Below are 13,716 nucleotides of genomic sequence, written 5' to 3'. Positions count from 1 at the left end.
GGGGGTCCTGGGGGGACACGGGGAGGGGGGTCAGCACAGAGAGACCCCCAAAACACAGAGACCCCTCCCCCAATACAGAGAGAGGCCCCCCAGAACACAGAGAGAACCCCTCAATACAGAGAGACCCCTCCCCTAATACAGAGAGAGCCCCCCCAATATAGAGAGACCCCTTCAATACAGAAAGACCCCCCCCAAAACCCAGAGAGACCCCCTCAATACAGAGAGGCCCCTCCCCTAATACAGAGAGAGCCCCCCAGCACAGAGAGAGCCCCCCAATACAGAGAGACCCCCCCCAAAACCCAGGGACCCCCCCCAATACAGAGAGACACCCCCAAATATAGAGAACCCCCCAATACAGAGAGACCCCCCCCCAAATACAGAGAGACACCAATACAGAGAGACCCCCCTAGAAAACAGAGACCCCCCAAAACTCAGAGAGACCCCCTCCAGCACAGAGACCCCCCCCAAATACAGAGAGACCCCCCCCAAAACTCACAGACCCCCCAGAACCCAGAGACCCCCCCTCAGCACAGAGAGACCCCCAAAACACAGAGACCCCTCCCCTAATACAGAGAGAGCCCCCCAATACAGAGAGACCCCCCCAGAACACAGACCCCCTCAATACAGAGAGACCCCTCCCCTAATACAGAGAGAGCCCCCCAATACAGAGACACACCCTCAATACAGAGAGACCCCCCCCCAGGACAGAGAGACCCCTCCAGCACCCAGAGACCCCCCCCAAAACCCAGAGACCCCCCCAAAACAGACCCCCCCAGACCCAAAATGGGGGGGGGGGGGGGCAGAACAGCCTCAAACACCCCCCCCCTCCCGTCCATTGAGGGGGTCCCCAAATTCCCCCCTTCCCCCCAAATTCAGGGGTCGTCCCCCCCCCCCCCCGCCCCCCCCACTCACCGCGCTGATTTCGGGGGGGGTCTCTGGGGGGTCCCTCCGTGTCCCCAAATTTGGGGGGTCCCGGCTGGGGGGGGGCGCTTTTGGGGGGGGGAGAGGCCGGTCAGGGACCCCCCCCCCCCCAAATCCAGGGACACCCCCGGTATTGGGGAGGACACACTGGGGACACCTTGGGGACATTGAGGACACATTGGGGACATTGAGGACACCTTGGGGACACCTTGGGGACACATTGGGGACACCTTGAGGACATTGGGGACACCTTGGGGACACACTGGAGACATTGGGACATATTGGAGATACGTCTGGAGACACACTGGGGACACCGGGCAGGTTTGGGGACACTGGGGACACATTGGTGACATTGTGGACACACCTCGGGGTACAGGGGTGGCGCCCCCGCCCTGTGCGCCCCCCCCTCGTCCTCGGGGTCACTCTCGAAGTCCCCAAGGTCGGCCACGTCCCCGGGGGGGCTCAGGCTGGTGACACTCTGCATGTCCTCGTCCCTGGGGGGAGGGGACAGTGTCACCAGGGGGTCACCAGGGAGGTCACCAAGGCCACCCCCCAGTCCCCAAAGTCCCTCGGTGTCCCCAAAATCCCCCCCCCCCCAAAATGTACCCAAAGTTATTGTGTCGCCTCGATGCCCTCAATGTCCCTTTGATGTCCCCGGTGTGCCCAATGTCCCCACAGTGTCCCCCCAATGTCCCCTCAATGTCCCAAATTCCCCCCTGCCCCCAATGTCCTCACAGTGTCCCCCCATCCTCAATGTCCCTTCAATGTCCCCCTCTGTCCCCATGATGTCCCCATTGTCCCCAATGCCCCATTCCCCCAATATCACCATTCCTCCCTGATGTCCCCAATGTCCCCTCTATATCCCCTAAATGTCCCAAATCCCTCCAATGTCCCCAATGTCCCCCCAATGTCCCCATTCTTCCTTGATGTCCCCAATGTCCCCCTGTCCCCAATGTCCTCAATCCCCCAATGTCCCCCCAATGTCCCCATTCCTCCTTGATGTCCCAAATGTCCCCTCCATGTCCCCTCAATGGTCTCAGTGTCCCCATTCCCTCAATGTCCCCAGTGTCCCCCCTATCTCCACAATGTCCCCCCTGTCCCCATTCCCTCAATGTCCCCAAGTCCCACAATGTCCCCAATGTCCCCATTCCCCCCCAATTTCTCCAATGTCCCCTTGATGTCCCCAATGAGCCAATGTCCCCCGTCCCTTGATGTCCTCAATGTCACTTCAATGTCCCCAATCCCCCAATGTCCCCCTGACATCCCCAATGTCCCCCCGTCCCCCATGTCCCCTCAATGTCCCCACCATCCCAAATCCCCCCAATGTCTCCTCTGCCCCAATGTCCCTAATGTCCCCTCAATGTTCCAAATGTTCCTTCAATGTCCGCAATGTCCCCAATGTGCCCCCGATGTCCCCAATGTCCTCTTCATGTCCCCAATGTCCCCAATCCCCCAATGTCCCCCCAATGTCCCCCCCGTTGTCCCCAGAGTTCCCCTGTCTCCAATGTCCCCTCAATGATGCCAGTGTCCCCAGTGTCCCCCCAATGTCCCCTGATGTCCCCAAGCCGTACGTGGGTGTCCCTCCATGAGGACGAGCCCGCGCAGCCGCAGCCGCAGCGTCGCCGTTGTCACCTTGCGCGTCCGGGGCCGCAGGGACAGGGACAGGGCGGTGTCCCCAACGCCCGCCAGGCGCCCCAGCTCCAGCGGGGCCGCGGCCACCACCGAGCGCCGGCCCCGCGACTCCTGCGGGGACACGGGGACAGCTGGGGACACCGGGGGACACGGGGACAGCTGGGGACACCGGGGGACAGCTGGGGACAGCTGGGGACACGGGGACACTGGGGACACGGGGACAGCTGGGGACAGCTGGGGACAGATGGGGACACGGGGACAGCTGGGGACAGATGGGGACAGCTGGGGACACCGGGGACAGCTGGGGACACGGGGACAGCTGGGGACACCGGGGACACTGGGGACACGGGGACTGCTGGGGACACCGGGGGACACTGGGGACACGGGGGGACACTGGGGACACGGGGACAGCTGGGGACGGATGGGGACACCGGAGACACGGGGACAGCTGGGGACACCGGGGGACACTGGGGACACGGGGGGACACTGGGACACGGGGACAGCTGGGGACACCGGGGACAGATGGGGACGGATGGGACACCGGAGACACGGGGACAGCTGGGGACACCGGGGGACACTGGGGACAAATGGGGGACACCGGGGACAGCCACGGATACCCAGGGACATTGGGGACACCTGGGGACAGCTGGGGACACAGCAGGTTGGGGCACTGGGACAGCTGGGGGACAGCCAGGGGACACTGTGGGTCAGGGCACAGGGACACTGGGGGACAGCTGGGGGACAGCCAAGGACACACAGGGACAGCCAGGGGACAGATGGGGGGACACCTGGGGACACCGCGGGTTGTGGGAACAGGGACACTGGGGACAGCCAAGGACACCCAGGGGATACTGAGGGGACACTTGGGGACCTCAATGTCACCCACCCCGGGGGACCCTGATGTCACCCCTGTGCCACCCAGAGACCCCCCCCCCAATGTCACCCAATGACCCACAGGGGACCCTGATGTCACCCAGGCACCCCCAGGGACCCCCCGTCTTTCCCCCCATTGTTCCTGTTGCGCCACCCCCCCATTTTTGGGGTCCCCTTCCCCATTTTGGGGTCCCCCCCGTTTTTGGGGTGCCCCTCTCACGTTGACCACGAGGAAGTTCCAGGTTTTGTCATCGAAGGCGGCGGCCTGGGGGTCCTGGGGGGGCACGGGGGGGTCACTGAGGGTTGGGGACACCCCAGGGAAGGTTTGGGGACACGGGGGGGGGGGGGGTCCGGGGGGGTCGCACGTACCCGGTACAGGGTCACGACCACCTCGAGGGTCTCGGGCACCACCCAGACCACCATGCCCCGCCGCGGGTCCTGGATGCCCGGCTGCCACCTGCGGGGCTGCACCCCCCGTCAGGGACCCCCAAAATCAGCCGGGACCCCCCCAAACCAACCCTGACCCCTCCGGGACCCCCCCGGAACCATCCAGGACCCCCCCAAACCAATCTTGATCCCTCCGGGACCCCCCCGGGACCCCCAAACCATCCCTGACCCCCGGCTGCCACCTGCAGGGCTGCACCCCCAGTGAGGGACCCCCAAAATCAGCCGGGACCCCCCCAAACCAACCCTGACCCCTCCGGGACCCCCAAACCATCCCTGACCCCCGGCTGCCACCTGCGGAGCTGCGCCCCCATCTGAGACCCCCAACCCCGATGGGACCCCCCATTAAACCCCCCGCGGGACCCCCCATAATCCCCCCGGGACCCTCTCAAACGCCCCGGAACCCCCCAAAGCCCCCTGAGACCCTCCCAAATCCCTCCAGGACCCCCTCAAACGCCCCCAAGGACGCCCCAAACCCCCCAAAACCTCCCCAGGACCCCCCCCAAAACCCACCGGGACGCCCTCAAAACCCCCAGGACCCCCCTAAATCCCCCAGGATCCCCCAAACCCCCCCAAATCCCCCCAGGACCCCTCCCCACCTTGGAGCAGACCCTGCGCTGCCGCCGGCTCCACACCACGGTCAGTCTGTCGGGGGTCCTGGGAAGGAGGGGGGCAGGGGGGCGTCAGGACCCCCAAACCGACCCCCCCCTCCCCAAACCCACCCCCCTCCCCAGGACCCCCAAAATCTCCCCCTCCCCCCTCTCCGACACCCCCAAATTGACGCCCCCCCTCCCCAAATCCCTCCCCCAAATTGACGACCCCCCCCCTCGGGACCCCCAAACCGCGCCCCCTCCCCTCCCCCACCCACCGAGGGGGGGTCACCGCTAAATTTGGGGCCGGGGGGGGAAACCGGACACCCCCGGGGGGGGGGATGGGCGGGGGGGGGGGTTCCCCTCCCCCCCCCCCTCGAGTTATTTTTAACCCGCCCCCATTTATGGACATTTTATACTCAAAATTAACCCGGGGGGATTTTTTGGGGATTTGGGGTGTCCTGGGGGGGGTCACAGGGATTTTGGGGGGGGGTCGTTGATTTTAGGGGTCCTGGGGGCAGGCCCTGAGGGGGTTTTGGGGGCTCCGAGAGTCTCGAAAGTTTTTTTTTTGGGGGGGGGGGGTCCTGTGGGTTTTTTTGGGGGGTGTCTCAGAGGATTGAGGGGGGTCCCGGGGGGGGGGGGGGGGAATTCTGGAAGATTTGTGAATTCCCAAAGATTTGGGGGGGGGGGGGGTCACGGAAGATTTGGGGGTTCCCATCGGTTTTGGGGGGTCCCGGGGGATCGCGGGGATTTGGGGGTGTCCGGGGGGGGGTCCCGCGGGGTTTTTTTTGGGGAAAATCCCAGAAGATTTGGGAAATCCCAGAGATTTTGGAGGGTCCCGTGAGGTCGGGGGGGGGGGTCCGGGGGGATTTGGGGGTGTCCCGGAGGGGTTCCCTTGGTTTCTTTGGGGGGAATCCCACGAATTTGGGGAATCCTGCGAAGTTTGGTAATTCCCACCCATTTTGAGGGGGGTCCCGGAGGATTTGGGAACTCCCACGGACTTTGGGGGGCTCCCGGCGGGTCGGGGGGCTCCGGGGGGATTTGGGGGTGTCCCGGGGTGGGGGGGGTCACTCACCAGCTGCCCCCCCCCTCCACCAGCAGCTCCTCCAGGGTGGCCTCGAAGCGAACTTTGGCCGCGCGCTTCCCCGCGCGCTGCAGCCGCTTCCACACGCTGCCCATGGACCCCCCGGGACCCCTCCCCAAAATAAAAACCCCCAAAATAAACCCCCCCCCCCGGGGGTCCCCAAAGCCGCCACCCCGCCCCCCCCCCGGGCGCTGCAGGGATCGCGATCTGTCGCGACAGCTCCGAACCCCCCCCAAGCCCCCCCCGCCCTACACCGAGGGAAATCGGAGAGGGGGAGGGGCGGCCCCACCCCCCCCGTGCGGCCCCTCCCCCACCCCGAGAGGATTTGGGGGCGGGTTTGGGGTCGGATCCGGGAGTTTGGGGCTCGGGGTTGGGTTTGGCTCCGATTTTGGCTCAGAATCGACGATTTTAGCCCAAATCCCTTCTAGAGAAAATCCCTTTTATATCAAATTTATTTTATATCAAATCCCTTTTATATCCAATTTATATCAAATTCATTTTATATTGAATCCCTTTTAAACCAAATTTATTTTATACCAATTTACTTTTATATCAAGTTCCTTTCATACTGAATTTATTTTATACCAAATTTATTTATATCAGATCCTTTTATAGTAAATCCCTTTTATATCCAATTTATTTTATATCAAATCCTTTGTATACCGAATTTATTGTATATCAAATACCTTTTCTATTGAATTTATTTTATATTAAATCCCTTTATACCAAATCCTAAATACAAAATGCCTTTTATACCAAATTTGTGTCGAATCCTTTTATATTAAACCCTTTATCCCAAATTCCCTTTATATCAAACCTTTTTGTACCAAACCCTTTTATATAAAATATATTTTATATCAATCACTTTTATGCCAAACTCCATTTCACACCGAACCCGGTTATACCAAATTTGTATCAAATCCTTTTCTATAAAATGCCTTTTATACCAAACCCTTTATCCCAAATCCCTTTTATATCCGTCTTTTCTATCAAATCCCTTTTATATAAAATTACTCTATATAATTTTCACACCAAAAACTTTTTATACCAAACCTTTCAGACCAAACCCTTTTATATCCAATTTCTATCAAATCATTTTATGTCAAACTCCTTTTATCCCAAGCCCTTTTACATCAAATTCTTTTCTATAAAATCCCTTTTAACTTCAAACCCTTTTATATAAAATTTATTTTATATCAATCACTTTTATCCCAAACTCCATTTCACACCGAACCCTGTTATACCAAATTTGTATTAAACCCCTTTAAATCAAACCCTTTTCTATCAAACCCTTTTCTGTCAAACCCTTTATCCCAAATTCATTTTATATCAAATCCCTTTTATACCTATCCCTTTTATATAAAATTTATTTTATATCAATCACTTTTATCCCAAACTCCACACCGAACCCTGTTATACCAAATTTGTATTAAACCCCTTTAAATCAAACCCTTTTCTATCAAACCCTTTTCTGTCAAACCCTTTATCCCAAATTCATTTTATATCAAATCCCTTTTATACCTATCCCTTTTATATAAAATTTATTTTATATCAATCACTTTTATCCCAAACTCTACACCGAACCCTGTTACACCAAATTTGTATTAAACCCCTTTAAATCAAACCCTTTTCTATCAAACCCTTTTCTGTCAAACCCTTTATCCCAAATTCATTTTATATCAAATCCCTTTTATACCAAACCCTTTTATATAAAATTTATTTTTACATCAATCGCTTTTAAAATTCCATTACACAACAAACCCGCTTAATCCCGGACCATGTCCTGGTGACCCGGGGGGGCTCTGGGTGTCCCGGGGAGGGGTCTCGGGTGGCTCCCGGGGGTCTCAGAATGTCCTGACGGGGGTCTGGGGGGGGGTCACGGTGTCCTGGGGGGTCTCAGGGTGTCCCTAAGAGGGTCCGGGGTGACCCCTGGGGGTCTCAGAGTTTCCTGGGGGTGGGTCCAGGATGGCTCTGGGGGTCTAATGATGTCCTGGGGGGGGTCCAGGGTGACTCCTGGGGGTTTTGGGGTGCCCCAGTGGGGGTCTCAGAGTGTCCTGGTGGTCTCATATTGCCCAAGGGGGCGTCCAGGATGGCACCCGGGGGTCTCAGGGTTTCTTGGGGTGCCCTTGGGGGGTGGTCTCAGAGTGTCCTGGGTGTCTCAGGGAGTCCCGAGGGGGCTCTGGGGTGGCTCTTGGGGGGACTCAGGGGGTCTCGGGGTGTCCCGGTGGTCTCAGGAAGTCGCGGGGGGGGGGGGGGGTCCAGAGTGGCTCCCGGTGGTCCGGGGGGGGGTCAGGGCGTCCTGGGGGGAGCTTAGGGTCTCCCTGGGGGTCTCAGAGTGCCCCAGGGAGCTCAGGGTACCCCGGGGGTCTCAGGGTATCTCAGACTGCCCCAGGGGGGGTCCGGGGTGGCTCCTGGGGGTCTCATGGTGTCTCAGGGTGCCCCGGGGAGTGGTTCCGGGTGTCCTGGGTGGGTCTGGGGTGGCTCCTCAGGGTGCCCCGGGGTCTCAGAGTGTCTCAGACTGCCCCGGGGCAGGGAGAGGGTCCTGGGGGGTCTCAGAATGTCTCACTCTGCCCCAGGTGGGGGTCTGGGTGTCCTGGGTGGGTCCAGGGTGAGGCTCAGGGTGTCTCAGATTGCCCTGGGGTGGCTCCCGGGGGTCTCAGAATGTCTGGGGGTGCCCCGAGGGGGGGTCCCGGGGGTCTCACGGTGTCTCAGACGGTCCCGGGTGGCTCCCGGGGGGCTCCAGGTCGCGCAGCCCCCTCAGGGCCAGGGCGCAGTCCCGCACCAGGCGGCAGAGGCGGGCGCTGCCCTCCACGGAGCCGCTGCGGGGCAGCTCCCGCGCCGCCCACAGCAGCTTCTGCAGCAGCGCCGCCCGCGCCGCCGCCACCGCGGCCCCGGTACCGTCACCGGGATCGGCACCGGCACCGGGGGGCTCCGGGGCTGGGCGGGGGGAGCCCCGGAACGCGGCGGCCGCGCCCTCGCAGCGCTCGGGGCGGGGAGGGGCAGAGGGAGGGGCGGCGGCTGGGGGAGGGGAGGGAGGGGGAGGTGAGCATAAGGTTTGGGGTTGTCCCACCTCACCCCCAAATCCGGCCAGGTGCAAAATTGACAAAAAAATTCCGGCCCTTCCTCAGATTTTGACACCACCATTCTTCACTCCCCTCCCAATTCCACATCCTCCAAAATCCTCAGTTTCCCCTCAAAATCTCCCCCCCAAAAGCACCAATTTTGCACCCGCTAAAATCCCAAATTCCCCCTCCAAAATCCCCAATTCTCTCCCAAAATCCACAATTCCCTCACCCCCAAAATTCCCAGTTCCTGCCCCCCAAAATTCCCAATTCTCCCCCAAAATCCACAATTCCCTCGCTCCCAAAATTCCCAGTTCCTGCCCCCAAAATTCCCAATTCTCCCCCAAAATCCTCAATTCCCTCACCCCCAAAATTCCCAGTTCCTGCCCCCAAAATCCCCAATTCTCCCCCAAAATCCACAATTCCCTCACCCCCAAAATTCCCAGTTCCTGCCCCCCAAAATCCCCAACTCCCACCCCGAAGTCTCCAATTCTCCCCTGCAGAATCCCCAATTCCCCCCTCCCCAAAATCCTGAATTCCCCCCCCAAATCTCCAATTCCCCTCCAAAATTTCCATTTCCCCCACCCCAAAATCCCCAATTTCCCCCCCAAATTCCCCTTCCCCACCCCCCAACTTCCCCTCCTCACCCCAAAATCCCAACTTCCACTCCCCAAAATCCCAATTTCCACCCCCCCCCAAATTCCCCAATTTCCCCCCAGATTTTCCCGTTTTCCCCATCCCGTACCGTGTCCCTGCTCGGGGTCCTGGCAGCTCACGCACAGCAGCCGCTGCTCCTTGTCCTGCAGCAGAACCGTCTGGGGGGGGCACGGGGGGGGTCACGGGGGACCGGAACCCCTCCCCCACCCCCTCCGGTACCGCCCAATTCCCGGGGGTGTCCCGGTGCTCCCCTCCCCCCCCGGCTCACCCCGCACTCCGGGCAGGAGCTCCCCAACATTCGGTACCCCCGGAGCAGCAGCGCCCCCATGGCCCGGCTCGCCCGGTCCAGCCGCTCCCGCCGCGCCTCGGCCTCGTCCGTGCCTGGGGGGGGGAACCCGGTTACCGGGGGGGGGGTCACGGTTACCGGGGGGTCCCAAACCGCGGGGAGAGAGGGTTAAAGGGGACTGGGATGAGCTGGGGGGGACTCAGAGTGGCGGGAAGGGGAACGGGAGGGTCACGGGGAGGCCCCGGGATGGCGGGGGGGGTCCCGGGAAAGTCCCGGTAATGGCGGAGGGGGTCGCGGGGAGGATCCTCAGGGCTCGGGGCGGTCCCGGTGGCGGGTGCGGGTTCCGGGATGGCTCCCGGTGGTCAGGGGGGGTTCCGGGGGGGATCCGCGCCCCGGGGGGGTCCCGTCGGTGCCTCACCGCCGTTCAGCGCCATGATGGTCGCTGCGGAGACGGTGTCGCGGCGGAAGTGCCGTCACACACTAAAGAAGTCCGGGCAGAAACAGCGACGCGAATTTGTGAAATAAGTTCCGGGAGCCAAAATAAGTCCCAGGGTGCGTGACTGAAATGGGGTCGGGTCCCCCGTGCGGTGTAAATTTGCATAACCCCGCCTCTCTCCCCGTAGGCCACGCCCCTCCCTTCCGACAATCTGATTGGCCGCTCGCACCCTCGATTTGCATTCGCTCCGCCCGCTCGCGAACGGAGCTGATTTGCATATTTTGCGCGGGATTTTAAAAACTCCCGCTGGCGCTGCGGTCTGATTGGACAGAACCGGCCCCGCCCACCTTAGACTCCGCCCCCCGCTCCTGGCACGGTTCAGGCGCGGAAATTCGGTGACAGAAATTGGAAATTCGGTGACAGCAATCGGTGACAATGTGAAAATGTTTATTTTGCACCCCTCAGGAGAGACCCCCGGGCTCCTCACAATGAGCCGGAAGACCTCCAGGGTCCCGAGCAGAGTCTCAGCCCCGGTTGTGCCCCGTGAGCCCCCAGCCCATGGAGGGGCACCCGGGTTTCCCCCGGACCTCATCCCGCTCCCATCCCGGGTCTGAGCCTCTTCCTAGGCGCCTTCCCGAGGCGGCGGGACCCCGTGCAACGCTCCCCCACAGACAGCAGCACCCCGGTCCTTCTCCGCTCCTCCCGGTTCCACCCGTGCCCGCCCCAGGGCCCCCCGAGTCTCACCGCGCCTCCCCCCCCTCACCCGGTACTCGATGACGGCAACAATATGGCGGTAGCAGCCTCACGCGGGGCCACGCCCGCCGCGCGCGCTGATTGGCCGAAAGCGGCAGAATGGTGTGACGCGATTGGTCAACGCGCTGCGAAACCCCGCCCAGATAGGGAGTGGCAGCGCGCCGGAAGTGAGGAGGGAGGCGGGGCTTTCAGGGCATGTGAAGGCAGTGCTGACCAATCAGCGCGCGGGGGAGGGGCGTGGCCTGGCGGCGCCGGGGAGCCGGGAGGGTCCGAGCCGGAGGCACCGGGACCGAGCCGGGGATCGGGACCGAACCGGGGAATCGGGACCGACAGGAACAAGGACCGAGCCGAGGGAACTGGGTTGGAGCCGGGGGAACCGGGACCGAGCCGGGAAACCGGGACCGACAGAAGCAGGGACCGGCTCCGGGGCACGGACAGACTGCCCCTGCCGGCGTCGGGATCCACCGATACGGGGACAGGGACAGCGACCAACTGCCCCCACCGGCACCGGAACCGACTGGGACAGACCGAGATCAACCGCTGCCATCGGGATCGATCGGCACCGGCACCGGAACCGGTGCGGTATCGATCCGGTCAGAAACAGCGACCGCCCGCTCTCACCGGGGCGTCACGGCCACTGGGACCGGCCGGGTCTGGCCCCGCCCCTCCCGCATTAGCCCCTCCCCCCTTCCACTGTAGCCCCGCCCACTCCATGTCCCACGCGGTGCTGCTGCTGCGGCGGCTCCGGCACCGGCACCGGGAACGGAACCGGGACAGCGACGAGGAACAGGACGGGGAGCGGGAGCAGGAGCAGGACTGTGACAGGGACCGGGGTCAGGACTGTGACAGAGACCGGGAGCAGCACCGGGAGCGGGATGAACCGCACGAACGGACCCACGATCAGTACCGCACTCATGACCGGCACCTCGCACCCACCCGGATCTCCCTCCCCGCTGCTCCCCCATCCCCGCTCCCCCGCCGCAGCCGCCGCCGCCGCCGCCCGTACCCGGCCCAGCGCATTTACCGGGTGCGCTGCTCCTTCCTGGAGCTCAGCGACGAGCAGGCGCTGCGGCGCTGCCGCCTGGACCGCGCGGCCATCGCGGCGCTGTGCCGGGAGCTCGGTGCCGACCTGCAGAGCCTGACGGGCCGCAGCCACGCTCTGCCCGTGGCCGTCAAAGTCACCTCGGCCTTGTCCTTCCTGGCCTCGGGCTCCTTCCAGACGGCGTCGCGCCTCAGCACGGGCATCAGCCAGTCGGCCATGTCCAACTGCCTGGCGCAGTTCCTGGCGGCCTTGCAGCGAAGGGCCGGCCGCTACATCGCCTTCCCGCCGCCCGCCGAGCCCCCCGGGGACCCCCCGGCGGCGCTGCCCGGCGTGCTGGGCCTGGTGGGCGCCATGCACGTGGCGCTGAGGGCGCCGGCGGATAACGAGCCGCTGTTCCGCAACGCCGCCAATTTCCACTCCATCAACATGCAGGTGGTGTGCGACGGCCGCGGCCACATCACCAACGTGGTGGCCAAGTTCCCCGGCTCGTGCGCCAACGCCACCGTGCTGGAGAACTCGGCCCTGGCGCGCCTGATGGAGGGCAGCAGGAGCGAGGGGGTCTGGCTGCTGGGTGAGGGGGTTTGGGGTGAGAAATGGGGGTTTGGGTGGGAAATGGGGGTGTAAGAGCTAGGGGAGGGGGTCTGGCTGCTGGGTGAGGGGGTTTGGGGTGGGAATGGGGGGTTTGGGGTGGGGAATGGGGGTGTAAGAGCTAGGGGAGGGGGTCTGGCTGCTGGGTGAGGGGGGTTTGGGGTGGGAATGGGGGGTTTGGGGCGGGGAATGGGGGTTTGGGGATGGGGAATGGGGGTGTGGGCGCTGGGTGAGGGGGTTTGGGCTGGGGAATGGGGGTTTGGGGATGGGTGAGGGGTTTTGGGGTGGGAAATGGAGGAGGGGGTTTGGGATTGGAAATGGGGGTCTGGCTCCTGGGTGAGAGGTCCTGGGGATCAGGTGTGTCCCTGGTGCCCTAGAGTTGATTTAGGGATGTCCCTGCTGCTCCAGGTGTCACTCAGGTGTGTCCCCACTGCCCCAGGTGTAACTCAGGTGTGTCCCCCACCACTCCATGTGTCACTGATCTGTATCCCCAGTGCCCCAGGTGTCACTCAGGTGTGTCCCCACCGCCCCAGGTGTCACTCAGGTGTGTCCCCACCACTCCAGGTGTCACTCAGGTGTATCCCCACCGCCCCAGGTGTAAGTCAGGTGTGTCCCCACCACTCCATGTGTCACTGATCTGTATCCCCACTGCCCCAGGTGTCACTCAGGTGTATCCCCGCCGCCCCAGGTGTCACTCGCCTCTCTCCCCCCGCCCTGCAGGTGACGGCTCATACCCGCTGAAGCCGTGGCTGCTGACGCCCATCGCGGGCCCGCGGGGCGCGGCCGAGCTGCGCTACAACGCGCTGCACTCCCGCACGCTGGCCCCGATGCGCCGCACGCTGGCGCTGCTGCGCCGCCGCTTCCGCTGCCTGGCGGGCGGGGGGCTCCAGTACAGCCCCCCCAAGGTGTGCCAGATCTTCCTGGCCTGCTGCATCCTGCACAACATCGCCCTGCGCCGCCGCGTTCCGCTCCTGGAGCCGCCCGGGCCGTGCCCGGCGCTGCCCGAGCCGCCCCCGCAGCCGCCGCCGCCCGCCGGGCCCGGAGCGCGGGAGGGGCGCGCGGTGCGGGCCCGGCTGGTGCAGCGGGTGCGGGAGGGCCTGGGGTGAGGGGCTAAGGGGGGGTTGGGGTCAGCGAGGGGGGGTGAGTCGTGGTTTGGGGGGGCTGAGCCCTGACTTGGGGGGCTCTGGGCCTCTGGAGAGGCTCTAACCCCTGGTAGGCGGGTCCATCATTTTGGGGTCCATCCTATTTCCACCCCCATGATCCCCAGATTTCATCCTTTAACTGTGTCCGTGCTCATTTTGGGGCAAATAAATGATTTTTTTTTTTTTTTCAACTATTGCTTCACAGC

At 62.5% G+C, this 13,716-nt stretch overlaps 1 protein-coding gene and 1 long non-coding RNA gene across 2 annotated transcripts; both read right to left on the bottom strand.

Moving 5' to 3' along the window:
* Nucleotides 1-2,587: 2,587 nt before the first annotated feature.
* LOC128950561 (uncharacterized) lies at nucleotides 2,588-3,879 on the bottom strand. Its single transcript, XR_008484375.1, has 3 exons — nucleotides 3,796-3,879; nucleotides 3,647-3,700; nucleotides 2,588-2,664 (listed from the first exon to the last, which is right to left on the bottom strand). It is a non-coding gene; the product is annotated as an uncharacterized LOC128950561 (long non-coding RNA).
* A 4,318-nt stretch (nucleotides 3,880-8,197) lies between these two features.
* On the bottom strand, nucleotides 8,198-10,002 carry ZNRD2 (zinc ribbon domain containing 2). The gene is made up of 4 exons (XM_054295438.1): nucleotides 9,968-10,002; nucleotides 9,532-9,644; nucleotides 9,352-9,421; nucleotides 8,198-8,562 (listed from the first exon to the last, which is right to left on the bottom strand). Exons 1-4 carry the CDS (start codon nucleotides 9,981-9,983, stop codon nucleotides 8,243-8,245), a joined length of 519 nt encoding a protein of 172 aa, XP_054151413.1. The 5' UTR covers nucleotides 9,984-10,002; the 3' UTR covers nucleotides 8,198-8,242.
* Nucleotides 10,003-13,716: the final 3,714 nt, after the last annotated feature.

The sequence above is a fragment of the Melozone crissalis genome, unplaced genomic scaffold (genome assembly GCF_028551555.1).
Source record: "Melozone crissalis strain CALT ecotype California unplaced genomic scaffold, PUWL_Pcris_2 ptg000728l_1, whole genome shotgun sequence".
NCBI classification, from domain to species: Eukaryota; Metazoa; Chordata; class Aves; order Passeriformes; family Passerellidae; genus Melozone; species Melozone crissalis.
This window is presented reverse-complemented; position numbering and strand designations above follow the sequence as displayed.